This window comes from Culex pipiens, chromosome 3 (assembly GCF_016801865.2).
Source record: "Culex pipiens pallens isolate TS chromosome 3, TS_CPP_V2, whole genome shotgun sequence".
In the NCBI taxonomy this organism is placed as follows: Eukaryota; Metazoa; Arthropoda; class Insecta; order Diptera; family Culicidae; genus Culex; species Culex pipiens.
The window spans coordinates 15,540,133-15,553,989 of record NC_068939.1 but is presented as its reverse complement, the minus strand read 5'-3'; the positions used below and the strand labels follow the sequence as shown (position 1 = coordinate 15,553,989).

At 36.5% G+C, this 13,857-nt stretch overlaps 1 protein-coding gene and 1 long non-coding RNA gene across 2 annotated transcripts; one reads left to right on the top strand and one right to left on the bottom strand.

Annotated features, from left to right (window-relative positions):
• The first annotated feature begins 1,961 nt into the window (after positions 1–1,961).
• On the top strand, positions 1,962–2,893 carry LOC120418027 (uncharacterized). The gene is made up of 3 exons (XM_052710101.1): positions 1,962–2,171; positions 2,248–2,345; positions 2,401–2,893. The coding sequence occupies exons 1-3, from the start codon at positions 2,072–2,074 to the stop codon at positions 2,644–2,646; spliced, it is 444 nt and encodes a 147-aa protein (XP_052566061.1). The 5' UTR covers positions 1,962–2,071; the 3' UTR covers positions 2,647–2,893.
• An 8,590-nt stretch (positions 2,894–11,483) lies between these two features.
• On the bottom strand, positions 11,484–13,316 carry LOC128093429 (uncharacterized). Its single transcript, XR_008212458.1, has 3 exons — positions 12,805–13,316; positions 12,577–12,748; positions 11,484–12,515 (listed from the first exon to the last, which is right to left on the bottom strand). It is a non-coding gene; the product is annotated as an uncharacterized LOC128093429 (long non-coding RNA).
• Between the last annotated feature and the right edge of the window lie 541 nt (positions 13,317–13,857).

The window sequence follows — 13,857 nt, the reverse complement described above, 5'->3', positions numbered from 1 at the left end:
AAAACTAAAAACTAAAAACTAAAAACTAAAAACTAAAAACTAAAAACTAAAAACTAAAAACTAAAAACTAAAAACTAAAAACTAAAAACTAAAAACTAAAAACTAAAAACTAAAAACTAAAAACTAAAAACTAAAAACTAAAAACTAAAAACTAAAAACTAAAAACTAAAAACTAAAAACTAAAAACTAAAAACTAAAAACTAAAAACTAAAAACTAAAAACTAAAAACTAAAAACTAAAAACTAAAAACTAAAAACTAAAAACTAAAAGCTAAAAACTAAAAACTAAAAACTAAAAACTAGAAACTAAAAACATTAAATTTAAATCAAGGTTAACATTTCAAGAAGGCCAAACATTCAATATTACGCCCTTCTGAAGTATTAGTCGATAAAATTGTTTTCGAAAAGAATGAAAAATTTCTCGAATGTTGCATGTTTTATCATTGTAAATCGGACCATTAGTTGCAGAGATATCGACGTTAGATAATGGTGAGTTGTTTGGGTAAAACATTAAAAAACATCAATTTTCCTTTTTTTTTTAATCTTTGCATGGCAATATCTCAGCAACTAAAGGTCGTAACATTAAAGTTCAAATAAGCAGAATAGAATTTTCTCAGCTCTTCAAAAATATTTTTACACGTGGGCAAACATGTGCACTTATTTAAAAAAATGAAAAACTTCGACTATTTTACCTAAAAATGGCTATAACTTAAAAACGCACTTAAATTTGCACCATAACAGTTTTTTTCTTATTTGGAGGTTTAGAATACAGCTAAATAGTAACAGGATCACCATAAATGATAATTCTATAGTTCAAAAAGTAATAAAAAGTCATTTTTCATAGGCGATGCTAGTCCACGTGGTAGCTGTTTGACATGTGGCGTCGCGTTGTTCATCAAGCATTCATAGCATGCTAAGGAAAATTTGATGCTTTCTGGGGAAAACCGTTGGTTCCGAAAACCCCGGATGTATTGCCGTTGAGCTCGATGGGGGTTGAACGAATCGACCTGGTCTCTTAGGGAAAGTTGTTCTCCAGACGATTCCGCTCATTTCTGGCCATCCTAGAAGTTTCTACATGTTTTCCCCAGGCCTGTAGGAGCGAATGAACGAAAATTCAAAATTTCCCATAGTAAATCCCATGTAAACTTGAACTCGCTTGAGACAAGCCAGTTTTCAACCAAAGGAGCTGAAATTTGGCGTGAGAGTCCTTATGGCTATGCCCTACAAGGGGAACCACACCAGAACTTGATCTGAGAACTTTTCAAAATCCGTACCCACCCTAATATTCACGTTTATAGTACAAATGCATTATACTCATGAATAAATTCTTTCGTGGTTCTAACATTCATGAATAAAATTCACGATTACGCGAATTCATTTTATTTTCCGTGTTTGTATGGAATTTGTATGGAAAATTATATGGACAAACTAATGATGCAAAATGGCTTCACCGAAGGCACCAAAAAAGTTTCAGTCGGATTAAAAAATACAAAAAAATCGAAAGACCGGAATCTTAGAGAATTGCTCAACAGTAGAAAATAGTTGATTTTTCTAAATTCAATCTAAATTGTACATACCAGAAAATTTTATCACTAATTCGATACCGATTCTTGGGGAATTTTACAAACGTATCCGCTGACGTGCCTTCCGAGTGGCGATGCTATGAGAAGAGTTTTTTTTTTTTGAATAATACGCGATGCGTTAAAACTTCAAAATCCTTCTGAAAAAAAGTGGCACCACTACCAACAACCAGAATAATAACAATCCAGCAGCATCATCAATCAATACTCGCACATGTTGCACAGACGCCGGCAAGTGACATCATCGGACGCTCGCCCTTGTTGACAAACATAGAAACAAAACCCCGATGCAACTGGTGGTGTGCGTACAATAACTGTTTGCGTTCATCGCGTGAACACTTTCGGCGTCTGCGTTCTTTCATTCTGTTTTAGTAATCTGGGTTTCTGGTGCGTAGTATTCAGTGCGATTAGTGAATCAGTTCGGTTCGGATTGGTGAAAGCAGAGTTTGTTGAAATTTGGGTTGCTTCTTCTTCATTAACTTAATTACCAAAATGGTGTCCCATGAAGGATTTCGCATTCTTGGCTACGTGTACGCCATTTTGGGCACGTTGGGCTCCTTTTTTGAGGCAATTAAGGGTGCGCTAATGATTGGTAAGATGGTGCAGGCTTTGATGCCCAATTGGTTGGAATTTCAAAACTCTATGTTTATTTCTGTTGCGATTTTAAGGTGCGGAACATGTAAACGAAACCGTTCAGTACGCTTCACTGCCAGGGAGTCTGATTGCGTTGGTGTTTTTCGTCATTTTGCTGGTTGGAATTTGGCAGGTCTGTTTTTGTTGTCTGATTAATTTGAACCATTAAAAATTTGCATATTTTACAGAGCCATCTTACCTTGGTGAAAATATATCGCGTTTTTCTCATAGTAACCAACGTGGCAGCAATATGCTGTATTTGCATTGGTTTAGTAGTGCTAATAGGGCTGATGATATTTACCGACGAGCAAATGGAACTGGGTGGCCTCGCAGTGTTTGGACTTTTAGTGCTGCTAGCAGTTTTAATCGGTTTGTTTCAAATGCGATGGAGATTATCGATGAGTCAACACTCAACAAATTTTCGTCCATTTTAGGTCTCTATTTGCTCTTTCTATGGATTGTGAACGGCGTTATTGCAGCCATTCAGAATGAGAGGACGGGAACGAACGGAGCCGTGCTCTATAAGCCCGATGTAAACGTCAAACCGAACAACCCATACTACGCTCCGGTTTAAATTTAGCTTCCATGTGTGCCATCAAAGTGAAGAGCTCCTATCACTGTCGTAAACTGTGTTTTTTTAATGCTTTATTACATTTAACGTAGACTTCCATTTGAAAACAGCATTTAAATTTTTGACATAGGACTATGTCTTTACTTACTATATTGGGGGGCCAGTTCAGAAATTCGATCCAAAGCGTCACTTTTAAGCGTTAAAAAAGGGGACATTTTGAACGCTTATATCTTTTTTCCCTGTGAATCAATCCAAATGGTTGGACCACCAATCGAAAGAGGAAGACTTCAGCTATTGTTTAACTACATAGATAGTCTGACTAAACATAGTTAAAGCACTTAAAACATGCAATCAAAATGAGTAATTTTTCAGTACAAATCGGACAGATGACCAATCAGAGCGAGCGTATGCATTCGAGACCGCGCCCCTTTTGTGCCGTTCTCCGGCTGTGCCGCTATTTAAGCAGAAAATTTCGCAAAAGCAAGTCACTTTGGAACGAGCACTCGAACTGTGCACGTCGGGCCGGCGCGGAGCAGCAGCAGCAACGGCCAATAGAAGAAGAGGACCAGCAACCAGAAGGAAGAACCACCGGCAGCAGAAGGAGGAAATTCGAGCGAAGCGGACGGCGTGGAAGCCGCTATGATGCGGCGGTTCTCATGAAAAATGGCCAATTCGACAGTGGTGGCCAAAACCAGGAGTGGCCGGTGGCCTCAAAGAAGGTTCCCTCGGGGCCTGGGGGGACATTTACAGAAACATACGAGTTGTGGCAATATGGGTATCAAAATTCATGGTTTTTGATACTGAACATAATAATGGCCATTTCGACAGTAGTGGCCACAACCTGGAGTGGCCGGTGCCCTCAAAGAAGGTTCCCCCGGGGCGTGGGGGGACATTTACAGAAACATACGAGTTGTGGCAATATGGGTATCAAAATTCATGGTTTTTTATACTGAACATAATAATGGCCATTTCGACAGTAGTGGCCACAACCTGGAGTGGCCGGTGCCCTCAAAGAAGGTTCCTCCGGGGCCTGGGGGGACATTTACAGAAACATACGAGTTGTGGCAATATGGGTATCAAAATTCATGGTTTTTGATACTGTACATGAAAATTGACATTCCGACAGTAGTGGCCACAACCTTGAGTGACCGGTGATCTCAAAGCAGGTTTCCCCGGGGCCCGGAGGGTCTTTAACAGAACCATACGAGTTGTGGCAATATGGATATCAAAATTCATGGTTTTTGATACTGAACATGAAAATTGACATTTCGACCGTAGTGGCCACAACCTGGAGTGGCCGGTGCCCTCAAAGAAGGTTCCTCCGGGGCCTGGGGGGACATTTACAGAAACATACGAGTTGTGGCAATATGGGTATCAAAATTCATGGTTTTTGATACTGTACATGAAAATTGACATTCCGACAGTAGTGGCCACAACCTTGAGTGACCGGTGATCTCAAAGCAGGTTTCCCCGGGGCCCGGAGGGTCTTTAACAGAACCATACGAGTTGTGGCAATATGGATATCAAAATTCATGGTTTTTGATACTGAACATGAAAATTGACATTTCGACCGTAGTGGCCACAACCTGGAGTTGCCGGTGCCCTCATAGAAGGTTCACCTTGGGAGAACATTTATGACAATTTTGCCGACAAATCTATGAAACAAAATAAAATAATCTTATTTCAGATTTCACTAGCAATCCAAAACACATTCAAATTGTTTGGTCCTATGTCTTTCGGTTATGTCTCTGACATACCATCTTGAACTTCTTTTTTTCAATTATTTGAAAAGGCAATTAAAATTAAGATTACAGCTTCAATGGATACGCAAATTATAATCATACTTATTTCCATTACCATATTATAGCTTCTAAACAGATATAGACTCTCGAATTGAGATATTTAAACTGCACAACCTATGCCAAAAATTAGATTACATTGAATAAAAAAACTCAGAACAGATCAGCTTGCACTTTTGGTGTATTTTTCTACAGATAAACATTTTAAATCCAGACATATTTTATCTGCACTTTGAATTTTCCAAAAATATTAAGACAGTGCCGAATGGGTTTTCTCCAAGGTTTATATGGAGAATAAGTGCGGTTTTGTTCACCTACATATTGCATGCAATTTTTGAGTTTTATGCAAGAGCGACGCATTGCTCAAACCAGGGGGTAGCGAAGAAGCCACCATCTTGGAAGTTCAGATAACAAACACTAAGAATCAGTATTATACATATTACTTTGGTAACACGAAGTGTGTTATCCTGGTTAAACTCAAAAGTACCATGCAAATGTGTAAAACCAAACTGAAAAATGTGTAATGCCGATTCTTAGTGTACGGGTGCACTGTTTGATCGACCCAAAGAAAAAAAGCAAAAAAAGGTAAACAGAAAAATCACTTTTTTCGATATGAATTTTCAGCCAATATTGGGATGGAATCTCCAAGGATATGATAGAATTTACCATCAGCAACACAATTCACGTGTTTTTTCAGACATTTATCGTATGAATTGCGGGAAATTTGAAAATCAAAAACCCAAGCAATGATTTGTTATGGGCTACCATTTGACAGTTAGTGCTTTTGTTGTGGGCTCTCATTTGACAACCGTGCTAATGTCGACTGTTGTCAGTTTGCTTAGGTTGGAATAGGGTTGCCATCCCCCCGGCTCAAACCATCTTTTTTCTCTACCCCAACTCCCAATAAATGTCTAAAAGAGGAAAAAATCCCAAAAATATTCCTGGCAAGTTTGATTTTCAACTAAATTTCAACAAAGCCAAAAAATGCTGCTTTCCATTTGCAACAACATATTTGATCTACTTTAAATCTTAACCATTTTTCGAAAAATCTATTTTCCACATAATTTTGCGATCTGGCCCAAAAAAAATCTCTGGTTGCCTTGACATGAAAACGTATTCAAATTTGCATCTTTTCCTTATTTTATAATCGAAGCATTCAGAACAAATTTTCAATTGAATCAGTTGAAGGAAACCCTATTTTCTTGTTCTGTTATACAGTTTTATCCTTGGTTTTATCTTATATGTCTAAAATAAAAATAAATCAACAATATAACTACAATGAAAAATATATTTAAAAAAAAAGCAAATATCTCTTTTCCACTTGTTCATTAATACCATTCAAAATAATAGCATTCAAAAATTCCAGTATTTCTTTTCGTTTAACAAGAAGAATGAACCTTTTGCCTGGTGCACGTTTCTGGACTCACCAACGAAAACGACAACAATATTCATTCACAGCTTCACAAACACTACTGCAAGGATTCAACGGACGAGCAAGTGTCGGAGTGCATCCTGTGTGCTTAGGATTTGAAAACAATCTGTACATTAGCGTGTCCCAACAAAAAACTCGAAGTCGAGGAATTAATTCAAAAGTTTTTTTGAATAAGTCATAAACTGGGTGCTGAAAAGACAGAATGCGTAACGTGATTTTCGAAAGCTCCCCACTGCTCCCCACTAATACAACTGCACTACAGCTGTAAACATAAACAAAGTAGAAGGCTATGTTCAAGCTCAAGCGTGACATATTTTTTGCTGCTGAAGTGAATTATTATAAAACATTTTGGATCTGTTGATGTTGATGTTTTCGATGAAAAATTAAGTGCTTCGCACTTTTTTCTTCGTAGACTAAACGATGGGCGGCCAAAAGAGGCCTATTTTTGTTTTCCACGTGATGAAAAATTGTGTCAAAAGTGGGTGGAATTTCGTGAATCAGAAGAGCAACCGAATGGAAGTTCCGAGATTATGTATCTTTGATGTGTAGTGATAATATCGGAGTAAGATTATCCAATATTATTTGGAAAGTACTATTCATAGTTATTGATAATTCGTCGCTAACATTTAAAAGAGCGTCATAAAATAGGTTTTGCGTGAGACATAGCGATTATAAAATTTTAGCGACGAATTATGCCAATCTCAATTTCAACCCTCTTATTAAGATGTTTTGACTTCGAATACCTCAATAGCCATCGATTTTTTTTTTTATTCCTGACTAAATAAATTATAGATCGATCACAATACTTGCCACTTCTTGGTATAATTATGCGAACAGTAAATTGGTTCCGCTTTGACAGTTCTAAATTGAGGCCGCTTTGCGGACAACTATTCTGCACCCAGGTCATAAACATATGAAAGACAATAGTTTATTAGACTTTAAAAAAAAAACTCTGGAATAGAGGAGAAAAGCAACTCGCGACAAAATTTGGAGGCTAGGAATTTTGACAGATATGATTTTCATAAAGTAGTACTATGATAAACTGTTAAAGTCACTCACAAAATGAACTTTGAGTGATTTGAGTTCATTCCTGACGTCACGATTTTCTCCTCTATTGTGCTCAGTTCGTTTACCACTTTTTGTCTTTCTGCGACACGTTACAGTGTTCATGATGCAAAGACAGTTCACGACGTGTCAACAGTATTCATCGCATCGAACAGCAAATTTAACGGCGCGTCGGCGTACGTTTATGTCAACCGTTTTAGGCTTATTTACTTACATTTAAGCAATAACGTGCAGCTTAATTTTCCTTTTTTAAAATGGGTTCTCTTCAATGCTACGTGAATGCTGTTGTTGAAATTTTGATTGAAATTTATCACGATTGAAAGAAAAAAATTACTAGGTGAGCTACAGCTTTTATGATTTATGTGTTATAATATTTTTTTTCTAAAACGTTTTAAAATTCAAAACAATTAAAGACATAGTTAAGAACGGTACACAGTCGGAGAGGTTGATTGCCTTTGTTTTTTTCGTGATTCTGCACGGAGAAAAATGAGTTCCAAAAATCGTAAACAAGCGTTCATGAAAATGGGAACCACGAACAAAGTGTTCAAATTTCACAAGGGAATGATGGAAAGAGAAGAATCACAAATCCGTAAAAATAATTTCAAGATTTTTCAGGTGTAAACCGAAAACGCGATCAAAAATTAAAATGGAAGAATAAGGCTTTTAACTGCTTATTTAATTGTCGGTGTACAGGACGCCGCACTGTTTAATAATTTTCTGACGTACATTCAATTTTGCAGCCATTGAATTGGAGTCATTGAATTGGAAAAATATTTTTTTTTTCAAATTTTCTTTTCTTGATTTGTGTGCCCCTACGTCGAAGACCAAGATTGTTTACTTTTTGCTCTTTGGTCTGACAGTCTTGGTCTGACAGATTTGGTCTGTCAGTTTTATCATGGATTTTGGTCTGGTCTAGGCGAGGGATAGGACACAGCACATTCCTGAAATTACATGGTACGATTTTGGAAAACGTACCATGAAGTTTGAACACTTTGTTCGTGGTTCCCATTTTTATGAACGCGTTCACGATTTTGCGAACTCATTTTTCTCCGTGTGTTGGTTCATATTTTGAAGGTATGTTCAAAACTGAGTTTTTATTCAAAAACTAAATTGTATTTTTTCAGAAAATCTTACCTTATTTCAGGGACTGTACTTAAATTGATGGTTAAAGATTGAAAAATAAAAGTTTTTTCTTGTGTTTTATTTTTCAACAAAATACTCTAGATATAAACTTGAGGTTATTTATAAAAATTGTGTCAACTGCAGTCAAAATATCAATATAATAACTTTTAATTCAACTTATTTATAAATTTCCTAGCATTGGGATGATTCTCCGCCAACTCACACAGCAGTTGCCCCGACCCCTCTTCGATTTGCGTGAAACTTTGTCCAAAGGGGTAACTTTTGTCCCTGATCAAGAATCCGAGGTCCGTTTTTTGATATCACGTGACGGAGGGGTTGTACGACCCCTTCCCTTTTTGAACATGCGTAACAAGAGGTGTTTCTCAATAATTTGCAGCCTGAAACGGTGATGAGATAGAAATTTGGTGTCCAAGGGACTTTTATGTAAAATTGTACGCACGATTTGATGACGTACTCAGAATTCCGAAAAAACGTATTTTTCATCGAAAAAAAAAAACTTAAAACGTTTTAAAACCATGTCATTTTCAGTTACATGACTGTATACATTTTTGGAACCTGTCATTTTAAGGGAAATTTAATGTACTTTTCGAATCTACATTGACCCAGAAGGTTAATTTTTGCATTTAGAACATAATTTTTCATTTTAAAATTTCGTGTTTTTTCTAACTTCGCAGGGTTGTTTTTAATAGTGTAACAAATTTCTACAAAGTTGTAGGGTAGATTTTACAAAAAAAGAGTTTTGAAAATGTTGGTCGTCGTTGATCATGGCCGTTCATGGCCACCCGCGACAGACACGGTCATTGAAACAAACAGAAATGCATAAAGTAATTTTTTCAAAACTTTTTTTCGTAAAATCGCGATAACTCGTTATGTTTGTAAGCAAATCCCTTATGTTGGTATATGGGTAATTCTCTACCAACTCACACGAAATCGGGAAAAGTTGCCCCGACCCCTCTTCGATTTGCGTGAAACTTTGTCCTAAGGGGTAACTTTTGTCCCTGATCACGAATCCGAGGTCCGTTTTTTGATATCTCGTGACGGAGGGGCGGTACGACCCCTTCCATTTTTGAACATGCGAAAAAAGAGGTGTTTTTCAATAATTTGCAGCCTGAAACGGTGATGAGATAGAAATTTGGTGTCAAAGGGACTTTTATGTAAAATTAGACGCCCGATTTGATGGCGTACTCAGAATTCCGAAAAAACGTATTTTTCATCGAAAAAAACACTAAAAAAGTTTTAAAAATTCTCCCATTTTCCGTTACTCGACTGTAAAAAATTTTGGAACATGTCATTTTATGGGAAATTTAATGTACTTTTCGAATCTACATTGTCCCAGAAGGGTCATTTTTTCATTTAGAACAAAATTTTTCATTTTAAAATTTCGTGTTTTTTCTAACTTTGCAGGGTTTTTTTTTAGAGTGTAACAATGTTCTACAAAGTTGTAGAGCAGACAATTCCAAAAATTTTGATATATAGACATAAGGGGTTTGCTTATAAACATCACAAGTTATCGCGATTTTACGAAAAAAAGTTTTGAAAAAGTTACTTTTTGCGTTTCTCTTTGTTTCGTCGTCCGTGTCTGTCGCGGGTGACCATGAACGGCCATGATCGATGACGACCAACTTTTTTAAAACTTTTTTTCGTAAAATCGTGATAACTTGTGATGTTTATAAGCAAACCCCTTATGTCTGTATATCAAAATTTTTGTAATTGTCTGCTCTACAACTTTGTAGAACACTGTTACACTCTAAAAAATAACCCTGCAAAGTTAGAAAAAACACGAAATTTTAAAATGAAAAATTTTGTTCTAAATGAAAAAATGACCCTTCTGGGACAATGTAGATTCGAAAAATACATTAAATTTCCCATAAAATGACATGTTCCAAAATTTTTTACAGTCGAGTAACGGAAAATGGGAGAATTTTTAAAACTTTTTTAGTGTTTTTTTCGATGAAAAATACGTTTTTTCGGAATTCTGAGTACGCCATCAAATCGGGCGTCTAATTTTACATAAAAGTCCCTTTGACACCAAATTTCTATCTCATCACCGTTTCAGGCTGCAAATTATTGAAAAACACCTCTTTTTTCGCATGTGCAAAAATGGAAGGGGTCGTACCGCCCCTCCGTCACGAGATATCAAAAAACGGACCTCGGATTCGTGATCAGGGACAAAAGTTACCCCTTAGGACAAAGTTTCACGCAAATCGAAGAGGGGTCGGGGCAACTGCTGTGTGAGTTGGCGGAGAATTACCCATATCATAATTTTTGTAATTTTCTGCTCTATTTTTGTAGATCATTGTTACAATCAAAAAAATAAATAAGTTAGAGAAAACACGAAATTTTTAAATGAAAAATGTTGTTCTGAATGAAAAAATGACCCTTCTGCGTCAATGTATATTCGAAAAGTAAATTAAATTTCCCTTAAAATGACATGTTTTATTTTTTTACAGCTAAGTAACGTAAAATGACAGAGTTTTTGAAACTTTTTTAGTGTTTTCTTCGATCAAAAATACGTTTTTTTTGAATTATGAAAACGCCATCAAATCAGGCGTACATTTTTACATAAAAGTCCATTTGATACCAATGTTCAAAAATTAAATGGATCGTACCGCCTCTCCATCACGAGACATCAAAAAACGGACCTCGGATTCGTGATCAGGGAGAACAGCAGGGTTGCGAATGAGCGAGCGCTCACGGAAAGCTTGCTCGTTCCAGCTGGAGCGTGAGTTTTTATCAGGTAGCTCGTGCTCGCTCACGCTCACCGGAGCGTTTTGCGCTCACGTGAGCCGGTGAGCCAAAGTAGGTAGTTGTTTTTTCCTGTTGAAGCATCTGCCTGTTTGAAACAAAGTTTCTAGAACTATCTCAGCACAGGCAGCAAAAACAAACAAGAAAGTGGTCGAACAAACAAAAGTAGACAATGAAACGGATTTGATCAGTGAACCGAAATTTACGTTCTATTTAAAATCTAGACATTTTTCGAACAAGGAACAAAAAACTATATTCATAATGTAAACATTCATTTACGTGAAGAGATGCACTGTTTGTTCACAAATCAAATCCATATTGGACCATATTGCATTGTTGTTATGTACAAAAATATTGACAATTTATGTATATTTTATTTATTTTTAAATAATCTTTTAAACAGTTACAATCATCCATGTTCAAAAAATCATAAATAACTTGTAATTGAATATATACTTGTTGGAAGAAGAGCCAACCTTTTCAAAAATGTTACCCTTTTTTCTAAAATGTTTGCCAAATAAAGACTAACCTTATAGAAATGATTAGCCGTTTCTAATCACTGAATCACTGAAAGATTTAATAAACGGAATAATTTTTTTTAATGGTAGCTCATTCTGACCCGCAATCTGGAAATGTAGTCAAAACACTGATTAGGTACATAAAAACAGTTTAATGTTATATTTTAATCAACTAAGCATTTAACTTTGAATCGAACTTACCAAAGCATAAATCCTCTTGAATCCATTCATTGTTTTGTAAGTTTTTCTAAGGTTTCAAAAAAAAAAATCAAATCATTCGCTCTACAGCATTGCCTTGGCGTTCTCGATTACGAGATTCCTACTCCTACTCTAAGATTAACAGGCCCTTTTATTTAGGCGTCTATACCCCTCCGCCCCTCTCTGCTACAGTAAGGCCTTTATTTAAAAACATGATTGATGAAAATAAGCTATTCCAATTCATATATCATAAAATTTGTTCACAAAGTCATATTTCCACAGCCCTACTGCACCTTACGCAAAAAATCCATCTAGAATTAAAAAAAAAAACTTTCTCAAAAACGTTAAATGATTAGCGATACGTCCAAAATGAGCGCTCCGTGAGCGAAATATGAGCGCGAGCGCGAGCGTGGAGCAAACGCGAGCTGAAAAAATCGGAGCAAACGTGAGCGCGGGCAAACGTGAGCTAGCTCGCGCAGCGCTCCTCCTCACGAATGAGCGAAAAGTGAGCGCTCATGAGCGCGTGAGCGCGTGAGGAACGCAAAAGTGGACAACAGTTAACCCTTAGGGTAAAGTTTCGCGAAAATCGAAGAGGGGTCGGGGCAACTTTTCCCGATTTCGTGTAAGGGATATTCACAGATGGAATAGTTAAACTCATTAAAATTAAGTTTTTTCGAAAAGCATCGACAAATATGATAAACTTAATACTTCCTTTGAGGAAAAACTACCTCGTTTTTCAACATCAATGGTTGTTGACTCAATGGTTTTGGCTGCAGGTCTACAATATATTGTATAACAACGTTGACTATCCACAGACTTAAGGCGAAGATTCCTTCAAAAGATAGAAACAAAAAGTTATGTAGAAAAAAATTACATTATTTCTTTCAAGATACCTCCAAAAGAGCAATTCACTAGAAATGCTAAAAGAAGACGCACTTTCAGGCCAAACTTGTGGTTTTTGTGATTGCCCACAACTTGAACCATTATGCCAATTATGACAATCAAGCTTATCCAACTGAATGCAATCAGCAACATACGGCTAGCTAGCAGGTACGATGGGTTCTTCTAAAAAAAAGAAGCAACATTTATTCTTTTAAATTGTAAACCACATTCCAACTAACCTTTTTGATACCAGCAATTAGAAGAATCGAGAACATTAGCCACATGATCAAAAGTGCAACCAAAACCGGACTTCGAACAGCATCGTCGTCTACAATCAGTTTAGCAAAGCTTTACTAACTACCCTGAAACCACTGAAAACTTCAACCAACATTTCACTATAGCACCAATGGTAACAACAACTGCAGCAAAACCGCCACAAATAGAACCAACCGGATGGAACCTTCGAGGTTGGTTCATTTTGATGGTCAACAAGACACTGAGGAAGCTGGATGAAAGTTTCACCGCGTGAAGATGCCACCAACGACTAAGGTTGTTTGACCACTTTTCGGTGGGAAACTAATCCACGCAGAGTTTGAATGTTGACTAAATTATACAATCTGGGAAACCGGTTCAATATCATGCTGAATCGTTTTAATTCCTGAAGGGATTTATTACGAGCGAAGAAAAACGCCCGTTTTTAAAACAATGTGTCTCATTGATACGCCACATTCTTAGAGAGAAGCAAGTCTGGAATGCTTTACTTAGATTTCTCTGTGAACTGGACAAAGTTTTGATATTTATTTCCTTTTTTTGCTTTTATTTGCTGTTTTTGCTGTTTTTTTTTGTTGCTTTTTTTACTTTTTTGTTGCTTTTTTGCTGTTTTTGGTGTTTTCGCAGTTTTTGCAGTTTTTGTTGTTTTTGCTGTTTTTGCTGTTTTTGCTGTTTTTGCTGTTTTTGCTGTTTTTGCTGTTTTTGCTGTTTTTGCTGTTTTTGCTGTTTTTGCTGTTTTTGCTGTTTTTGCTGTTTTTGCTGTTTTTGCCGTTTTTGCTGTTTTTGCTGTTTTAGCTGTTTTTGCTGTTTTTGCTGTTTTTGCTGTTTTTGCTGTTTTTGCTGTTTTTGCTGTTTTTGCTGTTTTTGCTGTTTTTGCTGTTTTTGCTGTTTTTGCTGTTTTTGCTGTTTTTGCTGTTTTTGCCGTTTTTGCTGTTTTTGCTGTTTTAGCTGTTTTTGCTGTTTTTGCTGTTTTTGCTGTTTTTGCTGTTTTTGCTGTTTTTGCTGTTTTTGCTGTTTTTGCT

Bases quoted from the DNA above. Each gene is read 5' to 3' on its own strand.
- LOC120418027 (XM_052710101.1), top strand. From the start codon at position 2,072: ATGGTGTCCCATGAAGGATTTCGCATTCTTGGCTACGTGTACGCCATT. The intron at 2,172-2,247 runs GTAAGATGGTGC...TGCGATTTTAAG, and splicing joins TAAGGGTGCGCTAATGATTG to GTGCGGAACATGTAAACGAA. The intron at 2,346-2,400 runs GTCTGTTTTTGT...CATATTTTACAG, and splicing joins TGCTGGTTGGAATTTGGCAG to AGCCATCTTACCTTGGTGAA.